The 23,468-nt window shown below is 36.3% G+C and overlaps 1 protein-coding gene across 2 annotated transcripts in view; it reads left to right on the top strand.

Moving 5' to 3' along the window:
• The first annotated feature begins 232 nt into the window (after positions 1-232).
• The window catches only part of LOC118740453 (T-box protein H15-like), a 50,703-nt gene continuing 27,467 nt past the window's right edge, over positions 233-23,468 (top strand). Inside the window, exons 1-3 of one of the 2 annotated variants that reach the window (XM_036472005.1) lie at positions 233-845; positions 16,745-17,100; positions 17,184-17,314. In XM_036472005.1, the coding sequence (XP_036327898.1) occupies positions 347-845; positions 16,745-17,100; positions 17,184-17,314 (986 nt within the window). In that variant the 5' untranslated portion in view covers positions 233-346. Of the gene's footprint in view, positions 846-16,744; positions 17,113-17,183; positions 17,315-23,468 lie in introns of both variants that reach the window. The other variant, XM_036472004.1, reaches the window with a different exon arrangement.

The raw sequence follows: 23,468 nt of genomic DNA, 5'->3' as shown, positions 1-23,468 counted from the left end.
GCGCCACTTTACGCACTGTAAATTCGTACGCAGAGCGTGTTGCACGCGTTCGCTGAAATTCCTACGCGAAAGTGTTACAATTTTAATTGAAAAATTAATGTTAAGGTTCGGTAATAAAAGATTTGTGAAAAAACTAAAAGTGAATAAGTGCGGCGGTATAAATCATAATAAATTATAAAATGGATTAAAAAAATAAAAATAAATTAATGATTTGTAAAAAACTAAAAAAAAATCATTTTTTTTTGTAAATTAAATTACTCTTAAAATATATTTGCAGTAAAAAGTTTTCAATTTCCTTTGCCCTATTACGCGAAAATTGCTTTCCCAAAGTCAGCAGCAATAGAAAATGCTTCTGAGCAACACACCGTCACAGCCACATCAACAAAACCAATCAACATCAACAACAACGACGCAAACGAAATGTCAACAACAGGAGAATCACCAGCAGCAGCATAGCCAGCAGGATAACAAAATTTTCCAAAATAACAACAACAACTACTACTTTAATCATAACGATAAGCAAAATCTGAATTATTCGCCCAACAAGCTGACACAGCAGCTCCCGACATCCACAACAGCGACAGCAACGGGTACCACCACCGACGCTGCTGTGGCCGCAGCCGCTGCAGCAGCCACATTGTTGTTCAAACAAACTGGAGCATTCGCATTAACTGCCACCGCAGCTGAAAGAGCAGCAGCAGCAGCACAAGCAGCATCAGCCACAGCGACAACAACAAATATCCTCAACAGTAATTCCTGTGTCAGCGCCACGGATTTCTCAATTGCTGCGATAATGGCGCGAGGCGCAAATGCCTCGAGCCGTGAACCATCCGAAAGGAGTTTGAGTGAGTAATGAGATGTACTTATCGTTCGCAAATATGTACTTACGTATGTACATACATGTGTAGCGACATACTTACATACAGGCATTTTCATACACACGAATATTTCGTTATAATAGATATATACATAATTGAAACACAAGCAAAATCGAATAAGAAAACCCAGTAGAAAAAAGAAGTAAAAAGCAATTACGGAAGACCTTCTCTGGAATGTAGAGGGCCTTACCATCTCCAAGATTTCCTTAGTTATGAATTAAAAATAGTAGTTTCTAGAGCTTTGCGCGCCCATTGTGTAACAGGGTCCGTAAGTGATAGGCCCACGTTTTTTTTGGGAGGTATGAAGGAGTTATCACACACATTTTTACTAAATCGTGTGTTATCTTCATTGAATATCAAATGCATTGAACGCAAACAAGGATGAGCAAGCAGGAATAGAAATGACGAAAAATCATTGGGGCAAAAAAATCTTGAGATTAAAAAAGGTATTTAGTTTAGCCTATGCTTCATGTCGTTGGCGTAGGCTAGGATTTCGGGAAGGGGAGCATTGAAAAAACTTTCAGGGACAACTTAAATGTAAGACACCATGGCTAGTGCCGTCGTCTGTATAAATTCTCTGCAGTCATACCATTTCAGATTTCACTAAATAATCTGGGCTATCGCTGCATCCATCGTAGTCCAATTTTCATGAAATCTATGTTAATGCGATCACTGAATCCGAATTCCTACGAACGTATGCATTCAAAGTGCATGCCTACGTTCGCCGCTATTCGAATTCAGTGATAGCATTTTCGTAAATTTCACACGGACTGTGATGGCGCTGAATGAAATCACTTTGTTCTTGAAATTGTATACCTCTTTATATTTTTCTCTCCTCCTATTTTCGAAGTTGGATTCCTCTTTAAAAATATCAGCAAAATCTAGGTAGAAAATATTAAAAGAAAATAATTATTTTACAACTTATTTGAAGTAAATCATTTTATTTCCTGTTAGAATGTATTTTTTGTATAGGAAAAAATACCAATCAGCTGTTCGTAAACATTATTTATGAGCAGTGAACGGATTTTTAAAACTAAAAATTTATAAAAATGGCAAAATAAAACCACGAAATAGGCTGGAAAAGACAAAATCTAATAGCGAGATAGGCAGGAAAAGGCAGTAGCAATCGCAAAAAAGGCAAAAGAAGGCATTAAAAAAAGACAAAAAGCGAAAAATAATCAGAAAATACATTTATTTTAGAAATGTTTATATTACAAGTATTTTCTCTGTTTACTTTTTACTATGAACTAGTTTCATTATATGAAGAATGTTCATTTTGAATCTTTGACTATTTTCTCTTTTCGATTTTTAACTCACAAAACTTTAATCGCTATAGTTGTAGTTAGGGTAGAAAATCTACGTATTTATACGTATACGTATTTAGGTTGACTTTTTTGATAATAATTCTGAAGAAATGATAAAGTCTTTAAAGTTTCATATTTTAAATTCTGCCCTATTTTTCACAATCAGGAACTTTTGATTTTGGTGATTATGTATAATTTCGCTATATATGTTGGGTATTTATCAGAAGAAAATTCAAACAATACCCGCTCGCTGTAATCCCAAAACTAGCTAAAACATCAGCTATTCTGGATTATTCAAATTTAACTAAGTTTCCCTGTTTTTCGACGTAACTTTTTTACCGTTTGATATTTGAAAATGGCGTTAAAGTAATATATTTTATATAACATACTCTTGAAAATTATACCAGAGCTGAATGTGTGCCTCTAATAGAACCAGAGTTTTCCTCTGGCACACTTATTTATCGATAGAAAAGGGCTGTTCTACACTTGTATAATTTGTTCATAAATCGGTAAGTGTTCAAAGTTTAAGCTAGTTATCAAGGCGAACGTTTTCAAATTTTAATCAATTACGCAAGACCACAAAAAATCGATGAAAGGTTAATAAAACCAGACCAGGTGTTTAGATGACCTTTTTGCTCCATCACGTTAGGACTTCCTTCTAACCTCAAAACACATTGCGAAGCTCAATCAACTCCTCCAAAAGATCTTCAGAAGTACGTCCTATAAAAGCTCTTCTCTAAGGCCTTCTATGGGTAGCAAAAGAAGAAGCTCTTCAATTGATGACAGTCCATACAAAAAAGAAAGGAGAAAGGAATATAGAGGGGAAGGCCTCTTGCTCTCGGGAAGACCTTTCGGAAGGGCATTTAACGCCTAAAATTATCTACTGGGTTATAAAATGATGTATATTTAATACCGCCATGCACGACGAACATTTTGGTGAGCACGTTAACAACTCGCATACGTCTTTTTAATTTTTTTCTGTAGTCTTGCAAATCCCGCGGATCCCGCATGTGTAATCCCTCATTTATAATCCCGCAAAAATGGCGCGGGTTCCCGCGTTTGAGGGATTGGATTCCCTATTTGTAGTAAAATTGAACCACAAGATGCCGTTTAAAGTTTCCTGGCAGCATTTTTATTCGATTTTCACGAATAAAAGTCTTGAATGTACTATACGTGCGCTCGACGTGAGTTGATACAAATTTCGCCCTCCCTAGCCCGTACCTGCTTACGCCCATCTACTATGTACAGTAAGGGAGATATAGCTTATATAGCACCGATCTTGACTCTCAGTAGACTTTGTATGATTATTTAGAAAATATCGCACGAAATTTTCCGGTATTAGACGTTGAGGGAGTTTTAAAGTAAGATCCCATATCTGAACAACAAGTTGTATGGTCGCTATAAGTTTTAGTGACCCGATCTTAGTCACTACTGTATTACTGTTTACAAGAGTGAAAATAATGCGAATAATGCGAAGCCTAGCTGCAGAAATGGATGAGTTATAACAAAAAAATCTCATATCTGAGCTATGTAATGTTATACTGGTGCGATTTTGCCGGTTAAAACAAAGGATTAATTCATTGTAAAAATACACCCGCTTACAAAATTCCAGTTGGATATCTCTAAAAACCAGACTGCGTTCAAACAGACGGACATGGCTAAATCGGCTCAGCTTGACATTCTGATCATTTAAGTATAGATTTTATTGGGTATGTCTCTTCTTCTTCTTCTTCAGAGAAAACGCCGAATAAACTAGACAAAGTCTTGAAATTATTATTCAATTGACATTTCATTCCATTAAATATTTCTGCTGTCCGTGTGAACGAGCATAATAATAATATATTGGCGCTTAAAAATATGTTAGTGTTTGGCCGAGCTTCTCCTCCGATTTGTGGCGTGCGCCTTAATGTTGTCACATAAGACTGTTTTATTTTCTTTCCAAGAAACCTACATTTGCATGATTTATCATATTTGCATTTTCCAAAAATTTTATTCGGTTTTTTTATTTCATTCATTTCCCGGGCCCTGACATTCAGCCTTTAACCTCTGTTAGCTACTAAATACACGTTTTTTTAATAAAAATATATACAAGTTCGAAAAATATGTATTTTAAATGCATTTTTGGCTTTAGGCTTTTATGTTCTACGTTGCCATTTGGGTAACATCTTTTGCTGAAACGAGGTAGAACAGTATATACGTATTTGGGTGCTCGATTATTCGCCTGTGGTTTGAAAACCGGTTTTCGAGCTATTCGAAAAATGGCAATTTTAAAATACCCGACTCCCTAGTATGAAAAACCCGGATAAACCGGTTTCATTTTACATAGTTCCTCTACAGTAACACTTATTGTAAGTCAAAAATCAAAACCAAATTAAAATATCATTGCTAACAAGTAATTTTTAAGCAAAAAACAAAACCGACTTCAATTCTCATATAAAAATTTAAGGGTACCGTTAATTTCCCCAGCTCTGAGGTACCACTTTCCCTTAAAAAAATGAATTATAGAAATCGGTTAACGTCTGTTTTCCCAACGAGTTGTGCATAATGGTTTAACGGTGAGATTTTTGCGAATGGTCCATCTCTGGGTAGACGCTCAGGATAGAAATTAGATGCGCTGAAGTACTGAAAATATAGAGATACATATACCAAATTCAAGGAATGCCATCAGCATAGTACAAATGGTGCTCTCGGATTCAGTTCGAGGGCCCCGGCTTGATCTCCTTTGTTTTGTAAATAACTGATATTTATGTTGTTGTCGATGGAGAAAATTCACATTCGAAAATTGTAATAAAAAAATTAAACGCCATCCCAGAACTTTGCGCCCCTTGATTTGGTGCCCAGGGCAACTGCCCTTCTCGCCCCGCCCTACAGGCGCCCTGCATGTTTTGCAGGCATCATTTTGAGAAAATAAATACGCACACTAAGGGCGGTTGTGTGGGAATTTGAAATAGGGTGCTGAACAAATTGATGCAACTGAAGATTATTACCGAATGAGTATCTAATATATAGTATAACATATCCCCATATGATATCCGCACATTTGCAAGAATGATTTGTGAATCATCAATCAGAGTTTTTAATATACAGTCCGATTTAAATTATACTAAGAAATCTGGAGATGTCAGCGAAAAATTTGGTTTAAGTGCAGGATGTTTATAAAATCGGTTTTTTTTCAACTTTTTAAAAACGTATTTAAGATCGACATTTACTGAAGTTAGGTCTACTCAAACTTTTATTATTAGAAACTGTGGTTAATTATCTTCATATGCATGATGGATTGAATATAAATAATATTAATCGGATCTTAACCAAATTAGGATAGGACCACCTCTGAGGTACCACCTTCCCTTAAAACAAAAAAAGAATTATCGAAATCGGTTATGCGGAAACATACACAAAAAAAATATATATATTCCGACGAATATATAACCTCCTCCTTTTTTGAAGTCGGTTAATAGCTTTATTTTAGCATTTCTAATAAAATTTACATTCAGTGATGCCAGATTGTGGGTAAATTCTCTATTTGAGGGATATTTTTCAACAAAAATTATGCAAAGGGAAAAAAGGGACATTTCAAATAAAAAAGGATTTTCATTTAACACAATTATCGATGCATTCATTGTTGATCAAAATGCAAGAATATTCGACACTCTTACGTTATCATTCGTTCTGAAGATCTGATGTAGAGTAAAATTATGTATAAGTATTTAAAATTATAAGGACAATTTTGAAATTCTTCTCATGTTAACCAATTCAAAGCGCTGAGTAAGCAAGAATCTTTTCAGTGTAACTGGTGTTTAATGTAAAAAGCAGAAGAAATTATCTGATGAAATGTTAAATAGTGTATGCTTTTGAGTCCAAAAAGTCACCAAAAATCATATTCGCTTATAAAATGCAAATATGTAATTTGTAACAGTGATAGTTTTAAGAATTGTCAGAAAGTATTCAACAAAAAAACACCAATGTCATACATATCGTTACCTTAATATAGAGAAAAGTTTCTTCAAAATCTTGGCTTTTAATAAGCACTGAAGCTAATTTATGAATGTAGTCGATGTTTTTAAATTCGATTAGGCCTTTAATGCGTTATCTATCGACCTTTGAATTTCGAAAGAATTGTTACTATTTTACTACTGAAATATATGTTTTTAATTCATTGGAAATTTTGTGGGATAAATTTTTAAGATGTGGGTAACTGAGAGATTTTTTCCAGACATTCGTGGGTAATTTAGCAGAGAATGTCTGGCATCACTGTTTACATTACAAAAGATATAGTGCGCTTTTTTAAGTATAGTATTAGTTAACAAAATCGAATCGAATCGGTGTTAGGGCCGACAACAATTTTAATAATAATTTTTAGTTGTTGGTGTAGGTCGACTTAATAAAGTTTAGCGATTCTTAGTTTAGCCTTCCGTTCACAATGAATATTCAAATCTAAAAGGAATAATAAATAAATTTTCCTCTGTGAATAGCTTTGGCGTGCTATGTGTTGCAATTCATTGTCCAACAAATTATGACTTTATTCGCGCTACATTTATAATTTTTCTCACTACATATTTTAAATTCATAACTATAGAATATAAAATTATAAATTAAGTACCAGCATTATGTTTGTTTGTTTGTATGTATGTTTGTTTTTTTATAGCCCAGATTTATTGGTCAACATTGTCAGTTCTCAACACTACTATTTACAATATCTACTAACAACAAAAAGCATAGAAATTTGCATTTCCAACTCCAAGCTCACAAACACACACTCATGTATATACAAGTACATATATGTACAAACATATGTATGTATGTAGGTATACTATTTAGTCATTAAAATGATTTCTTCGAAAAGCCTAAAATGATTCGTTTCCTCTTCCTTTCAACGATGTTGAAGTGTGAAAAACATTTATTTGCATGCGCTGTCGCCTGTCTCAGCTGTCTCGTCTGTCTCAACGCTTGGCGGCTGAGTGCCTCTTGGCTACGCCACATTGTAGTCTAGCGTTTTGATTGTGGCAGATTTGAGGCGTTTCTCTGTTAATATTCATAAGTAAATTTATACATAAATACATAAATATGTGTGTAAATATATAATATTTATACCTAGCGATAATTATATCTGTGTAGTTTGCATACTATGCTAATTTATGCGCTTGAAACTTTTCATGATTTGCCTGACTGATTTGTAAATGTGTGAATATTTGCATAAAATTAGAATATGCTTAAAAAAATACTACAACTAAATACGTATTCTCTCAAAGATCTTATGCAATATTGCATTGAGTTATAATTTGTGCTTGGACACATTAACACTTCTAAGGAATATGCTGAATCTTGTGACTTCTTGGGTTAGGGACGGAACCGTGGAGAGAGAGTACTCATAGTAGCAGGTGTGGCCACAAGGAGGGGTTGCTTTTTTCCACAGTAAAGAATAGCAACAGTTTGCAAAAAATCACTTTCTTATTTTTTCGAATTCACTTGGGCTATTTTCCTACTACTTTATGAAAACAGATAAATTTCACGGGATCTTATTTACTCTCGACTTTTATCCGGAGGTTCACATTCGTGAATAGACACATTTTTTCTTAAAGATCGAGCTTAGGTAAATATGTATATGTTGTATTTTGAGCAATTGTCAATGATCTGAAAAAAAACTGGAAAAATGAAGAAGAGGTTTTTTAGAGTTTGTTTGTTAAAAAAATATGCCTATATTCTTGATTCACTTGAATGAGCGCATTAAAATTTTATCTGCACAACAAAAATATTATACGGAAATCAGGGAAGGTACACAATGAGGTCAGCTACCTATTGTCGTGATCATGGGCGTAGCCAGGTAGGGGCAGGGAGGGGGGGGGGAGGGTCCCGGGGGACTATGACGAAAAGTGCCAAAGCTGCTTAAGCTGACGGCCTGTCAGCTGAGCTATTTAATTACGATGGCAAGGAGGTAATAAGGTGCATGCCCGACGACTGGAATTCTAGTGCGCTCTGCCTAATCCACAATAAAGGCGACCCCGCCATGCGTGCCAACTACCGTGGGATCAGCCTTCTAAGCATAGGTTGCAAGGTCTTATCGAATGTATTGTCTACCATAGACCAGGTATTCACAGTACGCCGAATCTTGGAAAAGACCCGCGAGAAAATGATCCGCACTCACCACCTATCTGTCGACTTTAAAGCCGCTTTCGACAGCACTATAAGGAGTCTCCTATATGCCGCTATGTCTGAATTTGGTATCCCCTCAAAACTCATACGGCTGTGAAAAATGACGTTGAGCAATACCACCAGCTCTGCTTTGTTGCCGTTCGCCCCCAGACGGGGTTTCAGACAGGGCGACTCTCTTTCGTGTGACTTCTTTAGTCTGATGATAAGATCTGCAGAACTGAACCGCTCAGGAACAATTTACTACAAGAGCGTACAATTGTTGGCTTTTGCCAATGACACTGACATCATCGGTAAGAAAAACCGCGAAGTCTGTTCTGGATTTTTCAAGTTGGACAAGGAAGCAAAGCGAATGGGTCTGGCGGTAAACGAGGACAAGACAAAGTATCTCCTGTCATCAAACAAACAATCATCACATTCGCGCCTTGGCCCACATCACTTTTGACAGTTATAATTTCGAGAAAGTAGAGAATTTCGTTAACTTGGGAACTAGCATTAACACCGATAATAATGTCAGCATGGAAATCCAACGCAGAATCGCTCTTGCCAACAAGTACTGGCTTTGGACTGAGTAGGCAATTCAGGAGTAAAGTCCTCTCGACGTACGAAAACCACACTGTAAGTCACTCATCATGCTCGTGCTGGTATATGGCGAATTAAAATACAGCGGCTCAACTGGCTTGACCATGTTGTTCGAATGGACACCGACGCCCCACCTCCGAAAGTATTCTGGCTTCACTTGGCATTTCCAATTGGCGTTAGTTGGCCAAAATCGCTTTGGTGGTTACAGTGCCAAATAAGAAAAAGAAGAAGAAGAAGAAGAGAATAGATCTATAACCTTATCAGTCACAAAGTGTTATAATCCCAACGAAATCCTTGATGGTGGTACCGGGAGGGGAACGGTACATGACGGTAGGAAGTTTAGTTAGGGTTAAAGTCTCACACGGACGGGGTTAGGCTTTCGATGCTTCCTCCTCGTAAAATAAACATGCTCAGTAAAAAGTTAACAATTTAAATCGACGAATAGTTTTATATCAACTTTTGTGAACATCTGTTTATTTTTTTTTGTACAACATATTTACCTTTATTGGTTACAATAATTTTAAGCTATAATATACAATTTTTTAATAAGTAAGTTATTGGTTTTAATTTTTTTTTTTGTATTGAAATTTCTAGGTGAAATGCCGTTCACCCGAAATCCTTCCACATTCATGATAAAGTGAACGATTTCGGGAACGAAATTTTTCACCAGAACATTCATTATAAGGCTGACTTTTGATTTTGTGTCAGTCCTTATCAAATTTGATTTGGATCCTAATCTTAATCTTATTCGTTATCTTAATCTTAATATTAATCTTAATCTTCCTCTTCACTGACATCTTGATCTTGATTTTCATTTCCTTTTCATTTTCGTCTTCAATTATCATCTTAATTTTGATATTGATCTTCTCTTCTTTTTCATGTTCATGGTCATGTTCATCTTCGTCTTCATCGTCACCTACATATTCATCTAAAACTTCTTTCTCTCCATCTTCAGCTACTTTTTCATCTTATTTCATATATTTTTATATTATTTTATTTATTTATTTTCATAATATTTTTATACCCGAGCGCACTTGTGCACAAGGGTATATTAATTTTGTTCACATAACGGTTGTTTGTAACAGCCAAAACGAATCGAGATAGATATAGACAAATGTATACATAAATGATCAGGACGAAAAAAGAAATCGATTAAGCCATGTCTGTCTGTCCGTCCGTCTGTCCGTCCGTCCGTGTACACGATAACTCGAGCAAAAATTAAGATATCTCAACGAAATTTGGTATGTAGGTTTCCCTTAATCCAAGGTAGGTTGGTATTGAAAATGGGCGAAATCGGACTTTAACCACGCCCACTTCCCATATAACGGTAATCTCCAGAAATACGAAAACTGCGATATTTTAGTAACTACTGAAGATAATTCACTCAAAATTTATATTTACAATAATTTTTACACGAAAAATAAGAATATTATAAATTTTTGGAAAATGGGCATAGCCACGCCCACTTATGGTTACATGTGTATATCTTGGTAACCGCTGCACCAATTTCTTCCAAACTTGGCACAGTTGTTGGCCTTGGTACAGCATAAAAAATCGCCGAAACTTTTTAAAATCGGACAATAACCACGCCCACATCCTATATAACGGTAATTTAGAGAAATACAAAATCTTCGATAAATCAGTAAATATTGAAGCTAATTTATTCAAAATTGATGCTTGCAACAATTCTTTACCAAGAAATACGTTTATAGTAAAATTTTGGAAAATGGGCGTGGCACCGCCCACTTTGATCACATATAAGTATATCGGTAACCGTTCAACCAATTTGTACCAAACTCGGTGTGGTTATTGTGCTTGCCAAATATAAGCAAAGCGTTGAAAATATAACGGTAAATTTCAGAAATGCTTGAAACTTCAATATTTCGAAATTGAAGGACGCTAATTTACTCAAAATTGATACACCCCGGCTTACCATCCAGCGGAAGGTTTCGGAAAGGTGAAAAAACATATATTTAATACTTGCGCCGGGAATTTAATGTTCGGCTCCGCCCGATCTTAGACTTTCTTACTTGTTTTCTTTAATATTTGTGTTTGTCGTTGCCTTTGACTGCGTCCTCGCCTTTGCCTTAATCTCTTTCTCTGTCAAAAACCTTGCCTGTAACACTCTCTCTACCCGCCGCGAGTGGCGGACATTTGCTGTCCATGCATTCGCCATATACCACCCTCACCGTGGCGTTAAATATTGAAAGCAAATACCTCCGAGCTCCGGCAAGAAACTTCACTTCAAAAAGGTGGTGCCCATGCCACCACAAATCTAATATGAAGCGCTCTAAAGGCCTGTGGCAAAAAATTTTAAATCACGGACAAACAAGAGCGCAAGGCTAATAATGACAAGGATATAATGGAAATTTGTACACTCCGGGTAATTCACAATTAAATTTTTTTCTCGACATATTCGGAGCTTTTAATGATGTCTTCATATAGACATTACTGGACTCAGTTGAAGTTAATCCTACTATATATCACTGGATTTTCAATCTGTTGAAGAGCTCGATAAGTAGGCAAATGCACTCCTCTCAGGGAAGTGTTTTTAACAGCTTATGTTGATGACTTAGCCATTACCATATTTGATTGATGTCTAAAGTAAGTGATGAGTGAAATATTTGACAGGACATTAAGTAAGTGATATACACAGCTTGTTCTGCTGTGGTGGAGCTCGAAGTGATTCCAGAAAAAACGGACCAGGTACTCTTCAAAGGAGGGCATAAGATTCCACACAAGTTTTTAGCGAACTCTAAACACACACACAATCCTATCGCGACTCTGTGATAAAACACGCAACATCCACAAATTCAGAAAATCTTCTTTTAAAAGGTTTTATGAAATAAGCACTTTTTTGTTTTATTGAGACGAAAACGAACAGCAAAAAAATCGCAATATGCCAGATCTTTTATTTTTTTTATTAATTATTATTTAAAATTAATTTGATTACTCTCAGTAATAGATTTCTTTGGGACTTAAGAATTGAATTTCGAGATGGGTGGTATCGGAATTGAATACTTAGACCCTTGCACATCTCTAGTCCGTATAATTTGTTAGTGTAGTTTTTTGTTTATGTGCGGCCGCTATCACCTTGTGTACGATTTTATCAATACAGTTGCGGATATCGAAATGCGGACATAAATGAGATTTACTTAAACCGGAATTGCATTATGTGAATTCTTTATATTATTACTTTTTATTCAGGGTAAATATGTATGAAGTTTGGAAACCCTAAATAATGATACAGTATTCTGAACCCTTAGCAAACGGCTCGGATAAGTCTTTCCCAATTCTGACGGAGGTGGTGGTATTACTTCCTTTCGTGCTGTAGAAAGCGGCTTTGAAATTGACAAAGAGACGGTGAGTGCCGATCCTTTTCTCGTGCGTCTTTTCCAAGACCAAATTTTCGGGCGTTTTTTCTGTCGCCCAGCATTTCAAGTTCTTTCTATTCACGTAAATATTTCGACTTTGCCACACAGCTTGCGTTACGCCCGATAGCAGCGTGGTCGTGTAGGCAATATCTGTTTTTGCGAACTCGCTGAAGTCCGACTACTTCTTCGGCGGCGGTATGTAGTGACTGCAGCTTTTCGACGTTGAGCTTTCCTTACATTGTTGGACACAAATTTTTCGCTGCACAGAGGCGGGTGCATATCTTGGCTGTAAAAAGATAGTGGTCCGAGTCGATGTTTGGATCTCGGAGTGTACGTACGTCTTAAACACTGGAATCCTGCCTTCCGTCTATCGTAAACAACACTGTCGATTATATATCTCGTTTTTTCGATCTGAAGACAGCCACGTAGATTGTCGGATCTTTTTATGTGTGAACCTAGTACTGAATACTACCACGCTTTGGGTCCCAGCGAGGTCAATCAGCCTCACACCGCTAGGAACATGAAATTTTGCTCTTCCAACAGAAAGCTTAAGTGAAAATGGCAAAGATCGGGTCACTATAACTTACAACCTCCATACAACTGATTGTTCAGAATGGGGTTCTACTTCACATAGACGGCTAAAACCGATGCTTTATAAGGCATATATTCTATACCACTGATTGTTCAGATATGAGATTTTAAATATCTCCTCTATCTTTGTGTGTAGTGATGGTAAAATTTTGTTTAGCTCCCATGCAACTAATTTAAAATGCAGTAATCGGTTGAAGTAAAATTTTCTGATGTTCATGAAAACTAGAAGCCTTCGGCATAGCGAATGCGGATGTCAAGTATTTTTAAGAAATAATTTAGGTGAGTAAATTAGGTGATTTAGGTAAATAAAAAATGGATAGGGTAGTAATTTTTTATAAATTTTTTTTAGTACATGAATTTAAAAATTGGAACATTGTATTTAATAAAAACTTTTTATTAAAAAGTAGGTAATGTTGTTGCCTTTTCGGGTCGTACATCAAAGCTGCGCCTCTAAATAACCACTCGCTCGAGGCGACAAACTTGAAAAACTTTAAACTTGACAAAGGGGTAAATTCTTTTCGATTGACGATGCACCAGTTGAGAGGACTTTCAGTTATACATTTTTTTTTGCGGTGCAATAATTACTTTTTAAGAATTGCGTCGGGGCTGCAAATGTCGGATGTATACTCCTGACTTTCATCTTCACAATCTAACATCATGGCAAGATCGTTGTTTAAACACCGCTGTTTTCCAAAGAATTCTTCATTCTCATTCCTTGTCATTCTTGTAATTCATTTTTAATCCTTTCTTCTGTGTTTTATCAGTGCACTTGCATAATATTCCAGGACCCGAAAATAACAGTTATTTTTTACGACTTAAGCTTGGCCAAATATTTTTTATTCCGAAATAAAAGTCCTTTCCGTATAATAAACAAACACAAAACACTTATCCATATTTAACAAATTTGGTATCATATGAAAGAGGACTGAAATAGCTTTTAAACAGAAATAACGAACGAAGGTTAGCACCTCCTATTATATTTTTTTTATAATTTAATACTAAAGAAATTCATATACCTAACCCAAAGTTTGTTCTATGGTAATTAACTAACATATTTTATTTAAATGTTTTCCAATAGGTGGCTTAGGTTTTAAAGTTATTTAAGTCCTCTTTCATTTAATGCCTCATTTGTTTAATTTGAATAAGCGGTTTGTTTATTGTCCGGAAAGGACTTTTATTTCGGAATAAAAAAAATATTTGGCCAAGTTTAATTCTTAAAAAAATAAACTGTTATTTTCCGTGCCTCCAATATTCGCATTCGCAATAATCATTGATTATTGCGAATGCGAATGCGAATGCGAATGTTAAAATTAATGCGGAAGCTCCGCGGTTGCGAATGCGAATATTCGCAACAACCCTGATTTAAATGATGGAATTTGTGTCAATAATAAGTGCACTTTTGTTTGTTCCATCTACTTAATACCTTTCTTGTGTTGAAGCCTGTTTAAAGTGAGACAAGGAAAGTAGCAAATTTGTCTTGCCTTTCTACAGGGAACGCGATGAATTGCCAAATTAAATTGGGCAATTCACAAGGTGTCGTATTTGTCGTGTTTGTCGTGAAGTCATGATATTTCATGACAGTTGTAAAAATGTTGTTATTGTTTTGTGAAGAAAAATAACACATGACGATACAACTCTGCAACCTATGTTTATTCGGTGTTATGTGAGGTTAAGTGCTGAGATAAATAATCGTAACCGGTGTTCACAACCGTCGTGTTTTAACACAACTTTTGTTAGGAAAATATAACTTCACAACACCTTGTGAATTGCCCAAATGTGAAATATCATAACTGGGCACTTGGTAAATCACTTGAAATCTTTGTCAGACTATTTTTCGGATGGTAGTAGTAATATTGGTTTGGTACAAAATCCATTTACGAAGCATTCATAGATGTTTCGAGTACTTCGAAATTGAAACACTCATTTGAATCTGTGTCTCTGAAAGAGTTTTAGGTTAATGTTAATACCTGGGATTTCCAAAATACCATATGTCTGTCACCAAATATTATAATATTCTTCAAAAGACTACGTGGGCAACCTTGTATTTTTTGTAGAAAGAATACAACTTTCCGAAGGCTTAAATTTTGTGGTATTCTCATTGTGAATGGGCGTTTCGCACTAAACATACCCAAAAATTACAGATGTCAGCTGCTCATTTATCAAAAAATCATTGAAATTTTCGCGCGATTGAAGGCACAAGTTTATACCTCAAATTTTGATGCAATATATACGCCAATTTTTCCACTATTTTTGAATTTTTTTGTTTATGTGCTGGTATTCAGAAACATATGATTTGGCACTGAAATACTAAGTTAATGTCTGTCACTATGGTAGTATTTTAAATATAACAATAAATTTACCAGAATGCAAATACCAGATGTCTGTCCCCGGTATAAGAGTAAATATCATGAAGTCGCTAAAAAGGCCTCTTAACTTTGCTTCCTTCTGTCACAACGTACCCTGTTAACAGGGTTTTCAGCTTACACTTATATAAAAAATAATTTCAGGTTAAAATTGGGTGCTACCCCAGAAATGCGCATACAGCTTTCAGACATTATATCGAGCTACTATTTTAAACAATAATTAGACACAAACAATTTCATTATTCACATTAAAATTAAAACTATGTATACTATTTCTAGTAAAAGTTTGTATTCATATTTAAATTGCACTGCCTTTGATTTGTAGTAACTTGATGTGGTGTTCCATAAAATTAAAGGTGTTTAGTAAGGGTTCCATCATCTTAAAAGTTTAAGAACCCCTGTCTTAAAGAACCGCAATAAACACGAGTAATAAGAGGTATTTCGTTTTTTCACCACAATTCTTTAGAATTGATAGTTCTTTAAAATGAGATCAAAATGCATCTTCTCCGAAGCCTTGTTTTATTGGCTTCGTTTTATTGTATCTACATTGAACTAGCTTTTGAAAGCTAAACAAAAACATAATTAACCCAATTCAGCTTAAACGCTTAATACATACGAGTTTGTGACGTGCGGAGTGCTATTAAACAATTTAATACCTAAGTGCAAAAAACTCAAAAAATTGCTTCATTACGAATGATGGAAATGAACAAGCTTTGATGACTTGATAATTGTGGCAGCACATTTACAATAAAATCAGCGTCAAAAATTACATTCATATAAAAAGATTTATTTACGTGCGTAGTTATTGAGCAAATTATCTAAATTATTTATAGGCATAATTGTAGAAAATCAATGTTGTACAAAAAAAAAAATAGACACTCACAAATTACCACACAGCCGGAATATGTACATAAATAAATATGTGAGAATATTGTGCAAATTGCGGCACAGCCAATTGGACGATGAATTTGCATAAAATAATTTCATAAAACAAATAATTGAATTCCATATCTGAAATATGCATCTACGCGGCGCCTATTACGCACTGCGGGCATGTTGCATGTACATACATACATATGTACATTTGCCCACCGAAAGCCACCGCTGCTTGTAGATGTAAGTTGCCACACATTGTTGCTGCTGTCACAATGGCAGCCAATTCAATTGGCGGCAGCCCATGTGTGTCTGTGCGAAATTGTAGCTCATTAGCGGCAGTGAGTGCATTCAGGTTGCAATATAGGAATATAAATATGTATATACATGTTTGAGTCTGCATAAATAATAGCGATAACAGAGGGGCCGTTCTGTCTGTCACTCGAATTGCTTGCAACATTTGACAGCGAGAAGTTGATGCATGCGCCATGGTAGGAGTTGCGTTTTGTCTGCAACATAATACTGTTTGGGGCCTACTCATTCGCGTAGCGTAGTTGAATATTTTGTCGGCCTTGAATGAGCTCTGCAATTTACACTTTTCTTATGTATTCTACATTTTATTTCGACTACAGGCCCGGTTTCCGTGGAGCGTTACCCCGATCCCGACGATGATGTCGATGTGGATGTCGTCGATTGCAGTGACTCCGAATCGCCGTCGGCGCGTCCAATGCGTGGGCATCATCGCCATCAATTACAACAACAACAGCAACAATCACAAACGCATCACAAATTGCAACGGCATCACCACCACCACCACCAGATTCATCTCAATCATAGCACCAGCAGCAATACAAATGGGAGCACTAGCCTTGGCGCTGGTGGTCAACAGCATTCGAGTCGCAGCAGTAGTCGGGGGCGCGCCTCGCCACACAGTCCTAGCAGCCCTACAGCGAACGACGAGGACCGCCTGTCGCCGGAGCCAGCGCAGGTAAAACGCAAAGTCAGCAAAACCCATTTTTTTTACCGAGGAACACATTCGTGACTAATTTAGTTTTTTTGTTTTGTTGACAGTCCGCGCCGAAAATTGTTGGCTCTTGTAACTGTGATGAGTTGCTGCCGGTGCAGTGTCACCTGGAGACGAAGGAGTTGTGGGATAAATTTCATGAATTGGGCACAGAGATGATTATAACGAAGACGGGGAGGTGAGTAATTTTTGAATGCCAATTAATAAAACAAACCTTCGCGCAACAAGGCGCAGCGAACCTCTCATACTAGCTATTGAAATATTATTGCCTAGTAGCTGATATACAACGCTTAACAGTATGTACATTATTTTAAAGCGAACCATCGGACTTAGGCGGTTTTTAGAAACGACCACAGATAAATATGTATGTGGTTCCAAATCCAAATAAAATTCCGATAAATTGTAATCGATAATTTTTGTAATCGAATAAACCTATTTTATATTTTTTATGCAAAGGATAATGCTATATTATCGTTGTTAACATATTTGGGAAGACGCCCGAGGATTACCAGGCATCATTACAACCGAAAAAAGTCTATTATTTGGTGTGAATTTTTTGGTTTAACCGATATTTTGAACCCAAACGAAAAATGAGGCCGACATGTGTATGGTTACCTCCCAATGGGGTGATGTGAATTAGCCACCAAGATTGTGTGATTGGAGTCCCCTGGACTTTTTCTTGTGAAGGCTTTTAAAACGCAGGTATATGTCAATTAGGCGTAGTCTATGAGCAGATTCCTTTAAAGCTCTTACTTTGATTAGTACATATGGGGATGAGTAAATTCGTTACTCGGAAAAGGGATTGGAAAATGCTACCGCTACGACAAAAAGGTACCGTCTGAGGCTGATGGACTTCGCAGACACTAGAAAAATGGCAGTATGCAGCGATAGGTTCTAGCCAAAGTGGTTCCGAGGAGCAAACTAGGTGAACTATCTGGTGGACCCTGCGCAGAAAAATAATGCAGAATTTACGCTAAGTAAATAATGCATAGAAAGCTCTACGTTGAAGAGCTGCAATTACCGCTGTCTGAGAATAAGAAATACTTGCATTTCAGCGAGTCTGAAAGAACAACCGGTAGTCGAATCGACTATGCCACAGAGGAAACTCTGGCGCATTTTCGTAGTAAAAGGAGAGCTTCAAATGCAATCCTACAGCAAAAGCGTACGAACATTTTAGTACAAAAGAAAGTTGCGCGACTTAGAGAAGGTTCCAAGAATAGGACTAAGTCATGTGAGAGCAACCAAAACAACCTAAATACCAATGTGTCAACCATACTTAAATTAAAGGGGTAAAATCACTATGGAATGGCAACAGCGGAGACGCCGATATGGAAGAAAACCCGGGGTTCCCACCCGAAGATGACGGAATCGAAGGCCCAACGATCGACTTTTACGAGGTATAAAATATGCAAGAAATTTAATTGTACTCTGCCCAATCTACAAGACGGGCGACCCTGTCATAGTCGCCAACTACCGCGGAATCATCCTTCTAAACATCGCCTATAAGGTGTTATCCAAGCCGTTGTAAAAAAATGTCGCTCTATAAGTAATTCATCATGTCTGATCTAGAGTATGGAGCATAAGAAAGAACAATGAAAACATCTGAGGGTGCGGTTTTTGGCTTATACAATGAGCAATATGGGTTCTACATAATGTGGACATACTTCGGCTCCATTGGCATGTCGTACGGATGGAAATAAATTGAATGAAAATAAACAATGAGAATCAGGATGCTGGTAATTGAGGCAGACAGTAGGGCTATTCAGGATATTGTGGAAATGTTATTGGATTTGAATTTGGAATTGCATTTGCAAATTTTATGCTTGCTACCATGACAACCGTTTTCATTTTATTGTTGTGAATTCACAAATAAACCTAAATATTCAAAGGCAAAATCGTATGCATAACACTCCGAACAGCCCTAATATATAGAAGGCGTTGGGCTTCAATCGGCATTTCAAAATGGCGTCAGTTGGCACAGAAGTGGAACGACTGGCTGGGTGTTTTGGACTCGGCCAAAATCACTTAGGCGGTTATATCGCCAAACAAGTACCGAAGTTAATAATTTTCTCGTTGTCACTTGAAAAATTCATAATTGTTTTTTTTTTTTAATAACCTTGCGGAGTTTTTAAATATAATGTTCATATTAGAGCCGATGTACGTTGGCATAAAATACAACATACATATTTGTCTGTGAAGTTTCAAGAGTTTGCAACCTGATTAAAAAATGGCAGCATGCAGAATATCTGTCGCAGCAATTTTTTTTTTTTAATTTTAATAATTTTGGATACTTCAAAATGTTAAAATTAAACAATGAAAATGTTCTTCTTGTCAAAACGAAGGAATATAGTGTAATTAAACTAGTGTGTCACCAAATGAAAAAAATTACATTGAGTAAAAGATTACTATTTATCAGTGGCGGATCCAGCGGGGGGGTTTTGGGGGTTAAACTACGTCTCAGTCAGTGGCGAACCCACGGGGGGTGTTTTAATACATAGACGCTATATTATACACATGCATATGCTCCATATTAAAACACCCCCTTTGCGTCCGCCACTCACTGAGACGTAGTTTAACCCCCAAAACCCCCCTCGCTGGATCCGGCACTGCTATTTATTATTGAGATTCTATTGGCACACTCGAAATTCATTATAAAATTGTTATAAATATACATACATAATGAAAGCTATTGTGCATAAGGAATACAGTGTAAACATCTTAAACGCCAATATTTAATTTCTTTTAAATAATATGATTTTTAAGTTAAGGCGTGCGTATTAGATGACTGCGCATGATGCTACAGTGCGTATACGTTACATACGCAACTACGGGTATATGAGCACGAGTGGTTATTTTTTTTTAGTATAATCTTGTTCTTTATACTAAACTGAAGGTAATGCATTTTCTAAGATAAGTATGCCTCCATTTTCGACCAAAAACACGTTTTTGTCTTGTGTACGCTCTCTCGTCAAAGCTGAGTACGTAACACAAGTGTCCAAATTCAAAATCGTTCCAAGGATTTCCAAGGACTTTGAAATAGCAGGATATAAAATTCAGGATTGCTCGTTACTCATCTCTTACAAGAGCATGCGATCATCTGGAACATCTTTCCGTATTCATTTAAGTATGTTTATTTTTATGTTATTTATACATATTTAAAAAAAAAAATCGCTGAAAAACTAGCGATTTTCGATGAGTTACATAGCACTTGTTTCTTCATATCTCTATCAGTAGCTTTAGAAACATGGTGAACATTTCCATCACGTTTACCGACCTTCGGCCATTGCAAACGCTTGGAGCAACGTAGCTCATAGTTGCACCAAGATTTTTTTTATTTTAAAAGAAAAGATGAGAATAACACCGTCAATTAGTACAATATTGATAAGTTTTATTATGCAAATTCGGTGCTGTGTACAAATGATTTTGGCTTACAATATTAACTTGATTAATACGCAGGGCTGATGGCTGGATCGCTTCCGCTGTCCTTGATCGCTCGAAAGAAGTGACCGAGCTAATTCTTGAGAAGTTAGGTTTGACCTCCAAGCAACAAACTGTTTGGAGGGGAAACTTAACGAAGTTTTATATTTAAGATTTAAACTAGTATACTAACATGCTAATGGCTTAGCATTAATCAGGTTATTTATATATGTGTGTATCCGTTGCACATTTAATGCAATTTTACATTAGGGTGGTTCACCCTTTTAAGTGTTTCGTTTAGCATGGAGGCCTAAACAGCCATTCTTCGAAAAATTCTAAATTTGTAATATAGTGAATACGCTCTTAAAAAAAAAATAAAAACAAATAGGAGGGCTCTAATGTGCTGAATAAAATGCATATTTTTATAAACACAAATTATACTGCTAAGGTATATTCAAAATCTAGGCCGGTGACATTAGGTTACATGTTACTTTCTGTTCTTCAAAGGTGAAAAATAATCGGCCCTATTATGGTTGTCGACTTCGACGTCGATGTAATTTTTTCATTAAAAAATAGCCCCCGAAAGCCCAACGGAAGTTACGCTGGCCACAGTATTTTTACGGAGAGGTGATCCTCGCAGAAATACTGTGGTCAGGGCAGTGGCGGATACAGGGGAGGGGCGATGGGGGCTAATATAATACGCTACAAAAAGACGCTATTAGTTTGGAAGGAGAGTATAAAGTGTGGTCAGAACGATGAATGAATGAGGCAAGCGAAAAGCCATACCTAAAATCAGCAGCAGAAGTTCTTGGTAAATGGGACGACGAAAATGCTTTTCCGTTGATTAACAAACTTCTCCGCATTCTGACTACACTTCTAGCTAGTAACGCTTCTTCAGAAAGAAGTTACCCTTCGCCGGTTAAAAACATGGTTCTATAGTTCCATGAATGAAAAAAGACTGATAGGTCTAGCACTTTTACACGTACACTTAGGGCCACTTTTTCAGTGCACGGTCGTGGTCTAAACTTAGTTTAAACGCCCGAGCTGGCTGCTTTAAACTAAGATTAGCCAATCAAATGTCAGTCAGCTGTTCATTTTAAATTCAGTTTACGTAATCTAAGTTTAAACTGCTACTGAAACTGGCCCTTAGATATTTAAATTGACACTGAACGGATTATACAAAGATTCCCAAAAGGAAAGCGAAAAATTGAGTTTGAAATTTAAATTATTATAATCAAAATTCCGAATAAGTTGTTAAGTTACTTAATTACATCGCTCATTTGACAAACATTATAAGCAAATAATAAGTATTTATGTAATATACACAAATATATACTGCTTTAATAAATCCAGAGCATAACTTTTTATCTTGTGCTTTTTTACAAAATAGTATAATTGTTTTATTACATGGGACTCTGTAAATGGACCATGCGCCAAATTCACAACATGAAACTTACTTAAAGTAAAAATACATCACAAAACATTTCGACTTCATAAAAACTACTAGAACCTCTATTTGCGTGAAAAATAAATGAGGGTTCAGCAGGTTGGATGCTTGTAATTTAACGTTATTCGACAAGTCGATCCCAATCGCCCCTCCAAATAAAATCCTGTATCCGCCACTGGGTCAGGGTACCTGGAGTTGGACTTACGAGGGCTATTTTTTGATGAAAAAATTACATCGACATTGTAGTCGACAACCATAATAGGGCCGAATAAAAAATATATAATTTTTTCCATTTTTCGAGACCCATTTTCACAATATCAGAAATAGTCCACAGTTTATTTTAGTGGAGTAGATGTAATAAAAAACACTAGAAATATGATCCATTATTAAGAATTTACACCAAATCACAAACTTCCACAATGAGGGATTTTTAAAAGATATAGAAAGTCAACTAAAATATTTTTTAGTTTAAATAAAAATTTATACTGATTTCTGATAATCCCACACCCCACAGTTGAATGTAGGACATAAAAAACTTTTCAGGTAGAGCTTTGTGGATATCCTTTATATTAATAGTCTAATTACCCTTTTCTAGAAATGCTTTAATGAATTTTGTTCATTTAGCTTGTTCCACACAAAACACTGTGCGTGAAAAAAAAATTCCGAACGAATAGCGATAAGCCCTAGCTACGGCAAGCTTACACTTTATTATACTAAAATTTGCTAGGCTACAAAACTGCATACGTACAAGTTTCCCAAATTTTCTGAATAAAAAATATAACTTTTTAAAATTTTACTTACATGGTTTTGTTGAAAAGTAAGCTATACTCTTGTAAAAAAAATAGTAAGCATTAAATAAGCAAGAGATGGCTAAGCAGAACAGGGGGCTACATCCAAGCACATTCTTCCGGGCAAAGAACTCATTGCTATGCCCTTCGCCACTTGCAAGCTGCTTTTAACAGAATTTCTATATACTCACGCAGAACGGTTCGGAGTGTCTTACCATAGATGCTGCAGAAGTTTCAAAAACTGTAAGTAGGCGGAGACAGTTCTCCATCTTCTGTGTAACTGTCCGGCATTATCGAGAAGCCTTGGCGAATTTGGCGATTTAAACCCTAGGGGCCTGACAAGTTATCGAAGATCGAAGAAGGAATATGAATTTCGTATTATGAGCTATGCAACCGTATCGAAATTTTCGTTGAGTATCGAATTTTCTGTCGAACAGCAAGCAAAAATTTGCAAATGCAATTCCAACTTCAAATCCAGGACCATTTCCACAACATCCTGAACAGTCGTACTAATTAGTTTGCTCGATTTGTAAACAAAGCTTCTTAGCGGTGAAATATATACAATTGTGAACAACCTAAACGAGCGAAATTCACAATAGCGCGATTCTTCATCGAATGAGCGTCATAATACCAAATGAAAATTCGTTCAATAGGCACTTTCGACCACAGTCGAAGATCGA

Source organism: Rhagoletis pomonella, unplaced genomic scaffold (genome assembly GCF_013731165.1).
Source record: "Rhagoletis pomonella isolate Grant_MI unplaced genomic scaffold, Rhpom_1.0 Rhpom_scaffold_00006, whole genome shotgun sequence".
NCBI lineage: Eukaryota > Metazoa > Arthropoda > Insecta > Diptera > Tephritidae > Rhagoletis > Rhagoletis pomonella.
This window is presented reverse-complemented; position numbering and strand designations above follow the sequence as displayed.